At 37.8% G+C, this 14516-nt stretch overlaps 1 protein-coding gene and 1 pseudogene across 4 annotated transcripts in view; one reads left to right on the top strand and one right to left on the bottom strand.

Annotated features, from left to right (window-relative positions):
- SYT14 (synaptotagmin 14) overlaps positions 1-14516 on the bottom strand; it is a 245650-nt gene that overhangs the window by 149912 nt on the left and 81222 nt on the right. For 2 of the 4 annotated variants that reach the window (XM_051820526.3, XM_017347809.4), the window contains exon 3: positions 3904-4068. In XM_051820526.3, coding sequence (XP_051676486.1) covers positions 3904-4068 — 165 coding nt within the window. Of the gene's footprint in view, positions 1-1047; positions 2420-3903; positions 4069-14516 lie in introns of those variants that run through there. The other 2 variants (XM_051820522.3, XM_070055234.2) reach the window with 1 other exon arrangement.
- On the top strand, positions 14-117 carry LOC127483643 (U2 spliceosomal RNA; annotated as a pseudogene).

The raw sequence follows: 14516 nt of genomic DNA, 5'->3' as shown, positions 1-14516 counted from the left end.
TAGAACAGACTCCATCTCTTCTTGGCCTTTTGGCCAAGATCAAGTGTAGTATCTGTTCTTATCAGTTTAGAAGAACAGATTCCAAAATGGATACATTTCCAAACACTGGCATTCCTTTTTAATTAGCTTGTGATCCTGGATCAGTCTCTCCTATATCTCTTAAAAATCATTCTTACAATCAGTAAGTAGTAGATCCCTATTATGTGTGCAGTCATATAGAATTATAAAAGTCTTCTGATTTCTCTTGCTACTCGGTTTTTTATGAGAATCTAAATTTCCAGAAAAATTCCAAATGTATATTTTATAAATAAAAGCCAACGCACTTCTGGCATTATGATCACATCAGCAACATATAGAAATGACTAACAGATTTAGAAGTAAATATTAGCAATATGAACGTTTTATGTTTTTGAAAATTCCCATAAATATTGGGGCTGAAAATTATTAATGCTTAGATAGAATCTTAATTCTACATGGAGAACCCAAGAGTAATAATAAACTGTTCATATATACTTCACTATAAACTAGAGCAGTCATATATAATTTTTAATCTATAGCTAAGTGAATAAAGATATCAGGAAGTGTCCTACTCAATAAAACAAATATTGCTCTCAAGGAAAAATACAAAATATGATATAGATTTGAAAAGCAATATTATACAAATAATAGTTACAAAAATATAGAAAGTTGAAATGCAACTACAGCACAAGAATAAACTCCAACTGAAGTGTGCATGATATTTTAAAAAATCATGGAATTTCAGGTTGCAAAATAAAGACATTAAGAAAAATTAGGGCTGCTGAAGAATTTGGCCAAATAATTCAGGGACTGGGGCAATACTGGATAGTATACAAATAACATGAATGCTCTTGAAATGATTGTGGGAAAAAAATTTTAAAATATCTCCCAATAAAAGGATTCAAGAAATTCTTAAATTAGATATACAGGCATGTCTAAGAAAGTTAAGAAATTTGGATGATAGTGTCCTAATTTAAAAAAAAATCAAGAAAAAATTTAATCACTCAAAACAACATTAGGAGGCCTCACCTTTTTCTGGTATTATATTACAATATTTTTCATCTTTACTCTTTGTTCCCTTCTTGGCAGAAACAGCTTCATTTTTCTTTGGTTTTAGGTCTCCTTTCAGTTTGAAGTATTTCGTTGGATTTATTTGTTCTTTGATTTTTTCTGGTAACTTCTCTTTAGAACTGACTGAAGGTGCTGGATGTATGTTTTCCTTCATGATGGGTTTCTGTATCACATGTCTACTGCTTGTCAAAGTATCTTGCGGAGAACATTCATTTCCCAAACACTCATTCCCTTTGAATCCTTTATTCTTATTATGCTTTTCAACTTTCTTTAAAGTATCAGAATGCTCTAAATCAATAGGATGTTTATTTTTACTCCAATGTCCCATTTTCTCTTGGTCTCTTCCCAAAAAGACAGGTTGAGATTTAGCATATTCTTCTACTTTATTATTATGTGCAGCAATGTATTTCTTTTGCTCATACAGTGAGTTTGTTCCATTCATGGTATTCTGATTTCCTTTCATTCCATGATATCCTACCTCTTTTAAATCATTCTTACCATTACTAGAGATTCCTAATCCATTTTTTCTCCATATGCCAGTACTTTCTTGTTCTTGACAAGATCTAGCCTTTGTATTCTGCTTGAAAACTGGTGTCCCACCACTACTCTTGTGTCCTTTCAGAGCAGCACCAGCAGCGCCTGTCTCCTGACATTCTGACAGAGTCTGTTGTCTATCATCAACACGTTCAAACACCCCTTCTTCACGCATTCCTTGATCTTGTTTCTGTGAAGCTGAAGTACTAGCACAATCTATTAGAGTTCTGTGCTCTAAATTGGATTGTGTTTTCTGACTATGAGCGTTTGTACAGACTTCTGGTAACACAGCATTGCTTTGTGTGGAAGTGTCTACAGCTTCCGCTGCTGCTGAACTCTGCTCTTCCGGGCACAAGCCATTTATCAGGCTTGTTACCTGCTCAGTCACTGAGTCACTGAGAGCACAGCCAACTTCCCCCACTGCAGTGGTCAAATCTTCCACGGCACTGCTGATTGTGTCCACCAGAGAGGACACTGAGGGCAGACTCTGCTGAAAATTTTTGAAAAATGCCATTTTCTAATTCCTTGTTCCTAAAAGGTGCAGTAATGGAATTTTTCTCTTCTCAAAATATCGCTTTGGAACTCGAATTTAACATTTACTTAAATGTTGCTATTTATCAGCCCAACAATAGCATTTCACAATGTGGCTTTTAAACTTTCTGTAAATGCATTCAGCACTGGAAGAAACAGGTTAAGTAAAGACTCTTCCAAAAAAAAAAAAAAAAAAAAAACCACTTGGTTTACTTAGGACACTTTTTCCTACTTCACAGCTATGACAACAGCAGCATGTATCTTCCCATCCAATACTATCTTTTATTCTATACCTGAAAGCAGTATAAAAGGGATTTTTATTACATATTTCTAGTTTACTGATTAGTCTACATAATGAAGCTGTCTCATCTTATTAACTACTCATATTGTTTAAAATAAGAAAAATATTAATGGGAAAATAAACAACTTTGCATAAAGGTTAAGAGTAAGGGGAAATTAATATAACCATCTGCTGAATACTACATGCAAGGCACTATTCTGAAACATTTTATCATACTTGATCTTACAATAACTGAGAAATAAATATATTTCTATTTAATAAGTGAAAGAACAAGGCTCACAAAAATTAAGATGTTTGAGAACTTTTAAGACCTCTTCAAGGTCAAACTAGTTTTATCATAACAGTAAGAAAATATTAACTTTTTAACTCTCATTTGTTTACACAAGAACACTGGAGTTTTTCTGAAGCTATATCACAGATTGAATGTAGAAGTGAGTATGAGAATCCAGTTGTTTCTTCTTACACCAGTCACTGAAGAGATTTGAAAAAAAGATACTGTATTTTCACTCTTCTCACCAAACTTTTCTTTTTGATTTCAGAAAATATATAATTTTGAACCATGTCAAAACAAAATCAAGTTCTATGGTTTCCTCGCACAAAAGTCACAGACTATGATTAACTCGAAGATTGTTAAAAGTATTGGGGCTAACACCATTTGAGCTGTCAGAGAAAAGCATTTCTCCAACATAACAGACAAGAAAAGCAGTATTTCTCTGCAATTGGTCCCCAAATTCTTCTAAATTCACACTTTGCTTTTCTAAGTCTCAACTTCCTCCTACAACTATTTATATAATCCATTCTTTTAAATAGCAAATTAAAAATAATTAAACATTTTTTTCAAGGAAAACACTTCCATAAGACAAAGAAACCTGTGACAGCTTCATCCTTCCCATATCTAGTAACATTAAGTAACAAAGCCTGGTGCCCCAGGAGGAAATGGAACACTATTGATTAGAATCAGAATTTACTTACACACTAAATTCCTGGGGAAAACCATCTCCTCCAAGCAATAAAATTATCCTTCAGCTGAGAATTAAAGAACAGGCAAAGAAAAAGGGAGAATAATTTCAAAAGCTTTCTAGGGACATGGCAAAATAGCTCTTTAGAAAGCTGCTTGGACGATGGATTTAAAAATGCTATATGAAATATGAAGATGATTTCTTCTTCTTAAAGCATATCTGTTCATGCTATAGGCTCAAAAGTACACATTATATATGAAAAACAAAAATGTCATTTTGTGATATACAATTCATCTTTATGTAATATCTTAGCAATTTGTGAGCAATACGATATGTAAATATAGTTTACTTAATATTAGATCCTTTACTCACAGAATGAAGGTTCACATATCAATTTATTATACGTCAAAACCAACGTTTGTTGTATGTATTATAATGAATAGTACATATAAAAAGAACAAACAAGGGAAGTAGCAATATGATACTTACAAATTTTATCTTGTGAGTTCTTCCTTGGACTGTATCCTGAACCAAGATCTGGAAACCCGCCAACATTTTCAAAACAGAACTTCTTATTAATATACAGAAAAAGGAGCAGCATCAAGATAATAAACACCCCAACAGCTGACAAAAATCCAACTGCCTCTGGAGATACTAGAGAGAAAAAAGTCACAGCTGTAAGCATTTAATTTTCTTTAAGCTACAAATAAGAAGGAAACTCCCGTAAGTTAGATTACTTCTCTATTTGGATTTAATTGTCATCGTTTATAAGCAAAACAAACTGCGAAGTTTAATGCTATTTGTTCAATCCACTCAGCAGTATTCATTCAAATTTTCTTATAAATTACATTAGAACAAACTAGAAAGAAAAGCAGGAGTCTACATACTAGGCAGTTATCATGTTTAATCCATTGAAGAGTGTTACAAAGATTTTAACACAAGAATTAGAAAAAAACTATTTCTTGTGCTTCACATTACATAACTTCATGAGACTATGTATTGAATTATATCTAAAAACTTTAACAGCCCTTTTTAAAAAAAAAAAAACTCAGGACTCCCCAACCTGGCATTTAAAGCTCCAGCCTCTCTTGTCAGTATTATACTCCAGTCAAATGGTACTACTCACTGCCTCAGAATCGGCAATATTCAACATCCCACTCCTCGTTTTTGTCCATCCTCTTTCCCCTGTCTGGAATGAGGAACCCCCCTCTACTGCATGCACTCAGCCAGCAAGTATTTCTAGAGCGTCAGCCACACTCTAGACATTGTTTTACACACAGCTGCTGTTTCACTCCAACAACCTGTTAACAGCCATTAGAAAAAAAGAGTAACAAAGGCTACGACTGGCGAACAGGGACTATGAGAACCACAGCGACACAGAACCACTTGATTCAGTGCCGCAGGATCGAGTAAACCTTCTGAAAGTTCACTGAGGCCTCCATGACTACACTTTGATAATCAGTAAGTGGCCAAGTTACCACTGTTCCATAGGGAGTAACGTGTACACAGTCCCAGAGCCAGGAGGCCTCTCTATGTTATAGAAACTAAATGAGACAGGCGCCATGGCTCACTTGGCTAATCTTCCAACTGAGGCGCCAGTACCCAGGGTTCTAGTCCCGGTTGGGGCGCTGGATTCTGTCCCAGTTGCTCCTCTTCCAGTCCAGCTCTCTGCTGTGGCCTGGGAAGGCAGTGGAGGATGGCCCAAGTGCTTGGGCCCTGCACCCATATGGGAGACGGAGGAAGCACCTGGCTCCTGGCTTCAGATCAGCACAGCACACCAGCCGTAGTGGCCATATGGGGGGTGAAAACAATGGAAGGAAGATCTTTCTCTCTGTCTCTCTCACTGTCTAACTCTGCCTGTCAAAAAAAAAAAAAAAAAAAAAAAGAAACTAAACGAAACCGTTCTGATGAGCTACCAGACTCTCAAAAGAACTTGGCCTCAAGAGAATACATATAATTTTATAGATAAGAACAGATAAAATCTTGTCCACCTTCTCCAAACCTCTATCTTTTCATCCTTTCCATTATTTGTCACTACATCAGTGATCTGGGACTAAACAGGAATAGTTTTGTATCCCCAGTGCCTTATATATAATATTCTAGTATTGATTAAAAATAAATCGCATACCTCAAACATCTCTTACAACATATGACCTACTCTTTCTCTATGACTCAAGCAGACCAAATGTGTTCTCTCCCCCAAGATCCATTCTTTAATCAGAAGAGCCAGAGAAATTAACACCTAACTCATTTGTTTAGAATCAGGTCATGTGGCGCTGGCATTGAGGCACAGTGGAAGACAGTGGAAGATGGCCCAAGTACTTGGGCCTCTGCCACCTATGTGAAACCAAGTTCCTGGCTCCTGGCTTCAGCCTGCCTACACCTGAATGTTGTGGCCATTTGCCAGCAGATGGAGCATCTCTATCTCTCCATCTTTCTTTGTTGTTCTTTCAAATTAATAAACAACATATACACACACACACGAGGTCATGCTTTCCCCCTCTCCTTGCCATATGAGGATAGAGAGAAGTCAGCTCTCTGTAAGCAAGGAAGAGAGCTCTCACAAGAACCCAGTCACACTGGCACCTTGATCTCCAACTTCCAGCTTCCACAGCTATGCGAAATACATGACTAATATTCTGGGGGGAAAAGTCACCAATTGGTTATGGAAGAGTGCTTTAATCTCAGCTTTTCATTATTTGTGATACCTAGGCATACCATAAATATGAAAGTGAATTATGACATTACAGATTAATCAAAAGCTGGGTCAATAGTGCTGTGGTAGAAGATGGAGCAGAGAGTGATACTGTAAGGGAAAGACCATCAGTTGGAGGGGGAGATGAAAGAATGGCAGGGGTGCTGGCTGGATATCAGGCTGGTATCAGATCTCACTATTAGAAACTGGAAGTCATAACCCAGACACCATTCCTGCCCACCTTGAGGTCAGGCTGGAACATGGCTGGGAAAGAAAACAAAATTTTAAGAAACTAAGTTATATGATATAAAAACAATGGTGTATCAAGCCAGAGGATGAGATAAAAATGAAACTAGCATATGAAAGAATTATTTGCATTCTCATGTCTATTGCAGCTCAATTCACAATAGCTAAGCTACAGAATCAACCCAGATGTCCATCACTGATGACTAAAGAAAATGTAGTATGCAGACACAATGGAATACTACTCAGCCATAAAAAGAACAAAATCTTGTCTTTTGCATCAAAATGTATGCCAACTGCAGACCATTATGCTTAGTAAATAAGACAGTCCAAAAATATAAATATCATATGCTTTTTATGATACATAGTGGTTAATATAGAATACCAAAAAATGTGTAAGAATGAAATGGACATCTTAGGATTTGATTACTGCTTTTAGTCTTTGTCTATACTCCTGTGGAACAGTGGTCTTTCTATATTTTACTTGTTGGACATTATTAATTAGTGATGTATTAAGCCTGTGATTATAAACTAAAGTTATGTTATTGTAAAAATTAAAGAGAAAAAAAAGGAAGCAGGGAGGTGGAGTGAGGGAGGGGGGAAGTAAATATGGTTATCTTAGAATTGTATCTACAAATGAAATCTATTCTCTTTAAATAAAGAGTGATAAAAGAATAAAGTGATCTAAGATTTAAATTTTAAAAATGGAAACTGTAGAATTCTCATGAGCATTTCTAATAGGCAGGGAGGCCAGAAGCAAGATAGAATTTGGAATGAAGAGTCAAAAGAAGGTACTACTTAAACATTACACTGCAAACAGCAAACATGTGCAGGAGTTCCCCTTTTAGCATAGGCCCCAAACACACTCAAGTTTAATGTCTTAAGGATAAGCTATTATGCAGCCATAAAATCTCCCATCCATTGACAAACCAAATGAGAGGAAAACTAGCTCATATTACTCAAAGAAACTAGTTACTGCTAATAAAAATAACAGCAAACACATATATGCCATTTATTGTTTTAGGCACTTTAATCTATTAACTCATTTCATCTTAACAACAATCCCATCATTTCCACTATAAATCGAGACATAGAAATATTAAACTACATGACTGGCTTGTAAGTAGAAAGGTCAGGATTCAAACCTGCCTGGTCCAGTATCTGTCCCTAACTAATGAGACCGCTCTTTCTGTACTCCCTCGCTGCTGCCTCCTTGCTCTTCACGTCCCTTGCCTCAGTCCTCACCTGTGTCCCTCTGTTGGCTTCCTCCTTCCCTGCTACTGCAGCTGGGAAGGAGCAGAGGACAGCCCAAGGCCTTGGACCTCCATTATCCACATGGGAGACCCAGATGGAGGTCCAGGCTCTGGGCTTCAGCCTGGCTCAACCCTGGCCATTGCAGCCATTTGAGGAGTGAACCAGTGGGCAGAAGATCTCTTTCTTTCCCTCCCTCTGTAACTCTCCCTTTCAAATAAATAATCTAAAAATAAAACCTTCATATTTCTATTTTTCATTCATATCTCAGGACTAAAACAATACTTATCATTTTAAGTGACATGATACCAACAAATAGCTACTAAACAGTTCTGATTATAGAAGCATTTGATAAGATCAAGTATTTGGTAATAACAATAGATAGAATTTTAGGAGAGAATGTTCCAACATGGGAAGCAGGCCACACAGCAAACTCAAAGAATGACAAATGCCCGAAACAATTCTCTGATTGCAGAATCAGCACTTACAGCACTCTGAAGAGAACTTCCACTTTGCTTATGGCTTGTCTAAATACAGATGGAGTTTGTGAACTCAAAAGGCTTCTGTAGCCTTGGCAGCTCATGGCAAGAGCCTCAGGTGATCACTGACGTCATAAATAAGAGTGTTAATTGTTAAATTAACAAGAGTCACTGTGCACTTAATCCCCATGTAGGGCCTCTGTCCTTAATGAGGTGTACTATGAGAACTAACTGCAAAACTTGTTCTCAAACAGTACTTTATACTTTTTTGTGTGGGGGAGTACAAATTGTTGAAATCTTTCCTTATATAGAGTTGATCTTCTGTATATAAAGATAATTAAAAATGAATCTTAATGAAGAATGGGATGGGAGAGAGAGCAGGAGGTAGGATGGGAATGGGGGTGGGAGGGAAGGTACAGGGGGAAGAACCACTATATTCCTAAAGTTGTACCCATGAAATTTGCATTCATTAAATAAAAGCTTCCTTAAAAAATAAAAAGCATTTGATAAATCAATTACAATTAAAAAAATTACAATTTAAAAAAAGCATTTGATAAATCCAATACTACAATTAAATTAACATGAATACTACACATCATCAATAAAAAATTAAATTACACACTAAACTGGCTAATAAAAAGCCTATTTTTAAAATTTATTTATTTATTTTTTTTTTTTGACAGGCAGAGTGGACAGTGAAAGAGAGAGACAGAGAGAAAGGTCTTCCTTTTGCCATTGGTTCACCCCTCCAATGCCCACCGCGGCCGGCGCACTGCGCTGATCCAAAGGCAGGAGCCAGGTGCTTCTCCTGGTCTTCCATGGGGTGCAGGGCCCAAGCACTTGGGCCATCCTCCACTGCACTCCCTGGCCACATCAGAGAGCTGGCCTGGAAGAGGGGCAACCGAGACAGAATCCAGTGCCCCACCGGGACTAGAACCCGGTGTGCCGGCGCCGCAAGGTGGAGGATTAGCCTAGTGAGCCGCGCCGCTGGCCAAAAAGCCTATTTTTTAAAAGATTTATTTATTTATTTGAAAGTGAGAATTACACAGAGAGAGGAGAGGCAAAGAGAGAGGGAGAGATCTTCCATCCGATGGTTTACTCCCCAAATTACTGCAACAGCCAGAGCTGTGCTGATCCAAAGCCAGGAGCCAGGAGCTTCTTCCAGGTCTCCCACTTGGGTGCAGGGGCCCAAGGACTTGGCCCATCTTCTACTGCTTTTGCAGGCCATATCAGAGAGCTGAGTTGGAAGTGGAGCAGCCAGGACACGAACCGGCACCCATGTGGAATGTCGGCACTGCATCAGAGGCTTAGTACTACATCACAGCATAGGCTCCAAGACATCAAAAATTTTTTTACAGATTTGAGAGGTAGAGTTACAGAGAAAGGGAGAAAAAGAGATCTTCCATCTGGTGGTTCACTCCCCAAATGGCTGCAACAGCTTTAGCTGGGCTGATCTGAAGCCAGGAGCTTCTTCTACGTCTCCCACATGGGTGCAGGGGCCCAAGCACCTGGGCCATCTTCTACTGCCCTCCCAAGCCATAAGCAGAGAGTTGGATCAGAAGAGGAGCAGCTGAGACACGAACCAGCACCCATGTGGGATGTCAGCACTGTAGGCAAAGGCTTAGTACGACACCACAGCGTAGGCCCCAAGACATTAAAAATTTTAAAGAGTGCTTATTTTTAACCAGAACTGTCTCAAGTGTTTCATAAACACTGTCTGATTTAATTTGCACCATAATCAGATTTTGTAGATAGATATTGAGGTTCTTTAAAATGGGCAAGTAAAATTCTCAAGATATTAAAATTATTGCAGTGACAGAACCTAGATTTGAATTTGGGCACAATGACTGCTGAACACAAACTGTTAATTGCTGGTCTCTGCTTTCCACTTGCCAGGCACTATCATATCACTTTCATTTTAAAATTTAATGTCACGGCTCACTAGGCTAATCCTCCGCCTAGCGGCGCCGGCACACCGGGTTCTAGTCCCGGTCGGGGCGCCGGATTCTGTCCCGGTTGCCCCTCTTCCAGGCCAGCTCTCTGCTGTGGCCAGGGAGTGCAGTGGAGGATGGCCCAGGTGCTTGGGCCCTGCACCCCATGGGAGACCAGGAAAAAGCACCTGGCTCCTGGCTCCTGCCATCGGATCAGCGCGGTGCGCCGGCCGCAGCGCGCCAGCCGCGGCGGCCATTGGAGGGTGAACCAACGGCAAAGGAAGACCTTTCTCTCTGTCTCTCTCTCTCACTGTCCACTCTGCCTGTCAAAAAAAAAAAAAAAAAAAAAAAAAAAAAATTTAATGTCAAAACAATTTTTTGATGGGTAAGTACTATAATACTCTTACTCTTTAGATTGATAAATTGAGCCCCAGAGAGTAATTAATTTGCCCAAGGTCACAAATCTATGAAAGAAAAACCTGGATTTGAACCTAAACATTCTTACTACAGAGCGCAGAGTCTTAAATATCAAGCAATCCTACTTATATCCAACCTGCATATTAAAAATTAACTTGTCACATAGCTTATCACACATTATGAACAAATATTTTATTTTTATATGTTAAAAAATGACTTTAGCTTTCTAAACTAAAACTAAAAACATAATTTTTCTATTCAAGATACTTGTTAAAAATACTTTTAAAAATAACTGTGGAACTACATTTAGAAACCAAAATCAATCATACATCTATGTTATATGCCACATTTGTTAATAAAGTGACAATTTAAAAACCTGAGATATTCTTTAGAACAGTAAGCTTGGTGTTCAGCAATACTGCTCCATATGGAATATAACTAAAAGCTGTGAGCTATATGATCTATATGAATTACTGGAGACAAGGGGGCAGTAGGTAGAATAACATCTACCAGAAAACATAGTAAGTTTAATAGTTTGCCCAAAATTAATGATTATATATGCTATATATATTAAACTGGCTGTGGTAGCAATCTTTATATTTAGAAAGTAAGGTATATATTTACAAAAACCAAACTTTAAAATGAAATCAAGCTTAAGTAACAGAGGCAAATTTTAATTTCTACAGACAAGTTGGTCACTGAAAGAAAACTGTAAAATTAAAGTCTTATAAAAGGCAAAGCAAGAACAAACCCACTTTGACTTTGGAAGTATTACAGAATTAAGTTCTACTTTAAGTCTGTGATAAAAGAACATTTTCCTTTTTGAGCCTCTGGGAAAAATACTAAAAATATATACATAAAAATAATGAAATAAGCTATTTCAATTTTGACTTACTTTTATCTCAATAACACTTTAGATAAAATTAATTTACCTCAAAACAAATTATACAACTTCTAAAGTAAATTTTACAAGACTATCCTAGTCTTTAAAAGTAAAATTAAACAAGAAGTACCTATGCTTCATAAATTCTTTGTTTTTTTTTTTTAAGATAAAGAGCAACAACTTACAATCTGCATTTCAGGGATGTACTGCTGATCTGTCCTGCTGAGCATGAAACACTAGGCCTCTAATTCCAAGTCACAGACACTTTAATAATTCATTTAATAGATGCAATTCTACCTCTTGATCAAAATGTGAACTAGATGAGAAGTCAACTTTCATTTGAATGAAACACCTGCTTTCTATTTAATTAGCTGTTTTTCCAAAATTTTAATTACAAAAATTCTACAATTTGTTTTGCTTTGGTATAAAACCCTTACTAGTGATTTTTGGTTACGAATATAAAAGATTAATTTGACATGTTTAAATTTCCTTTTAAAACATGTCAATTACTTCCACAAACAAAATCTTCCTTGATAATTTTTATATTATGGTATCAAAGGAGTTAAGGATATATCATCTCAAACTACGCTGAATTAGTATATAGATTATTTCAAGCTGAAGTCACCTGAGGAACTCTTAGGTCAGAAAGGGTCATTTGACCTGTCTTTTCCTGCATGAAGCAAGCCCTAAAGATTATTTTGGAAGGGGTGTATTCCCCACAAGGCGGCAAAATAGCATTAATCAGCAGAGACTGCTAACTGGGGCTGTAATGAACCTGAACAAACAAGCCCACTGGAGTTGCTCTTACCTTCCACTAGCTTTCCCATCTCCAATATAGACAGCTCCTAGTGACACAATATTCCATGGATCTGTTTTGCCCTGTTAATACTTATCAAATTGATTGTTCTTTGTCTAAAAAACACAAACACATTTTGCTTTCTTCAATTCTTTGGACTTCAGTATCTTGCAGAGATCCCTAGTTACATGTACAATTTGTGTTTTTTTTTCTTGTTAATCACTCCTTGCATTAACGTAGATTAATTGTTAGATACAGACAAATAGCCCATTTAAGAATTAAGGGGAGGGGCCAGCACCGTGGCACAGCAGGTAAAGCTACTGCCTGTGGCACCAGATGCCAATTCAAGTATGGGCTGCTCCACTGCTAACAGCCTGCAAGAGCAGAAGGTGGCCTAAGTGCTTGGACCCTGCCACACATGGGCGACCCTTCTGGTGACCCTTCTGGTCTCACCTGGCTCCTGGCTTCTACTCCAGCCGCTGCGGCCATTTGGGGAGTGATCCAGTGGATGAAAGATCACTCTCTTCCCCTGTCTCTCGTTTTCTGTAACTCTGTCTTTCAAATAAATAAACCTTAAAAAAAAAGGATTAAGGCGGGTTAGGGCTAGTGTTGTGGCCTTATCATAGGCATATCATATAGGTACCAGTTTCTGTCCCAGATGCTCCACTTCTGATACAGCTCCCTACTAATGGCCTGGGAGAGCAGCAGTAGATGGTACAAGTGCTTGGGCCCCTGCCACCCACATGTGAGACCTGGAAGAAGCTCTTGGCTTCTGCTGGGCCTAGTCCTAGCCCACTGCAGCCATCTGGGAACTGAACCAGTGGTTTGAAGATTTCTTTCTCTCTCTTTCTCTCTCTCTCTCTGTCCCTCTCTCTATACACCTCTTTCAAATAAATCACTGTAAAGAAGAAAAAGAAAACACTAAAGAGTGGTAGAAGGGTTTTAATATAATATGAATGGTGTCAAACTGGAAAGATGATATATAAATCAAAAGGAATATAGTAACATAGTAATTAACTCTGGATTTTATAAAAATCAACAATTAAAAAGAGCATCCACTGATAAGTGATGTAATTCACCACGGAGTAACTCAGAGAAAAACAGAACAGAGTAGAAGGCACAGATGGCAATGATATGGAACATTACTTTAGACTTTAGAGGGGAAATGCCTTCAGAAAAATGGTTACCTGGCCAGCAACATAAAACAGATGCTATACAATTTGTTCTACATTTCAAATCATCAACAGATTGAGCCTATACTTCCTATAACTTATGTAATAAGTAAGTTCCATTTAACATCAATAAAAATCTAAAATCAATTTAAAATAAATGGATAAAAAGAAATGCAGGTATTAAGTATGGAAAACCAAACATTTCAACTATATACTTAATACTACCACTGAATATTTAATGTATTTATGATAAATTTAAACTAAATATTTAATATAAAAACTCTATCAAACATCTTCCAGGAGAGACTTTTCTTTAAGTACAGTCTTGACTGAGGTTTCAAAATTCCAATTCCAGTGGAGCGTGGGCTAAGATAAGCTCACTTTCAAGGTCAGTCCCTTTACAGCAAAGAGTCATTCTGTGAACAAATTAGGGTTAACTGGTTAAAACCTTCCACATCTATTTAATGTAAACACATTAGCACAGAATTATCTAAATGACAAATGGCATGGACAATATCTGAGGGCTCTTCCTCCTCTCTTTTACTTTTTCACTGAATCTTTGGTCTTTCTTTTTAGTAGCAGCTTCATTGCTGAGCTTCTGTAAGAGTCTGAAAAATTCAACACTTACTCCAGGAGAACTATCTAGTTAAAGCCAATCAGTGAGATCGACCAGAGTTTCAGATACAGTTTTTTCAGGATTCAGTTCAAAACCTCCAGATAAACAGAAGCAATTTCAACACTACCTTCCTCCTACATGTTAACGTTATGCCAAGTAGTTCTCGAAGTGAAGCACCCTTTCCTTATTCTAAAAACATCTCTTCCCTCTCCCCTGGCCACACCTGACCCACTCTGAAGAGAGTAGCTTTTGTAGGAAACACTGAACGGTTCCAGACATGTGAATTTACTGTCTTTGAACACATATGTATGTTATCCAAGGCTCATCTGCCTTACCAGCAGTATTGTGTTTTCTTATCCAGTAAACAGATAAGTCCAGCACACCTGAGTTAAAGATGACATGAACGCAACTCATTTGAAACTCCTACTCACATATAGCAATTGGAACGTTAAAGACCATTCACGGGGCCGGCACTGTAGCACAGCGGGTAAAGCCACTGCCTGCAATGACAGCATCCCATATGGGCGCCAGTTCAAGTCGCAGCTGCTCCACTTCTGAGCCAGCTCTCTGCTATGGCCTGGGAAAGCAGTGGAAGATGGCCCAAGTGTTTGGGCCCCTG

Source organism: Oryctolagus cuniculus, chromosome 13 (genome assembly GCF_051225735.1).
Source record: "Oryctolagus cuniculus isolate XC-2025 breed Fujian yellow rabbit chromosome 13, ASM5122573v1, whole genome shotgun sequence".
NCBI lineage: Eukaryota > Metazoa > Chordata > Mammalia > Lagomorpha > Leporidae > Oryctolagus > Oryctolagus cuniculus.
This window is presented reverse-complemented; position numbering and strand designations above follow the sequence as displayed.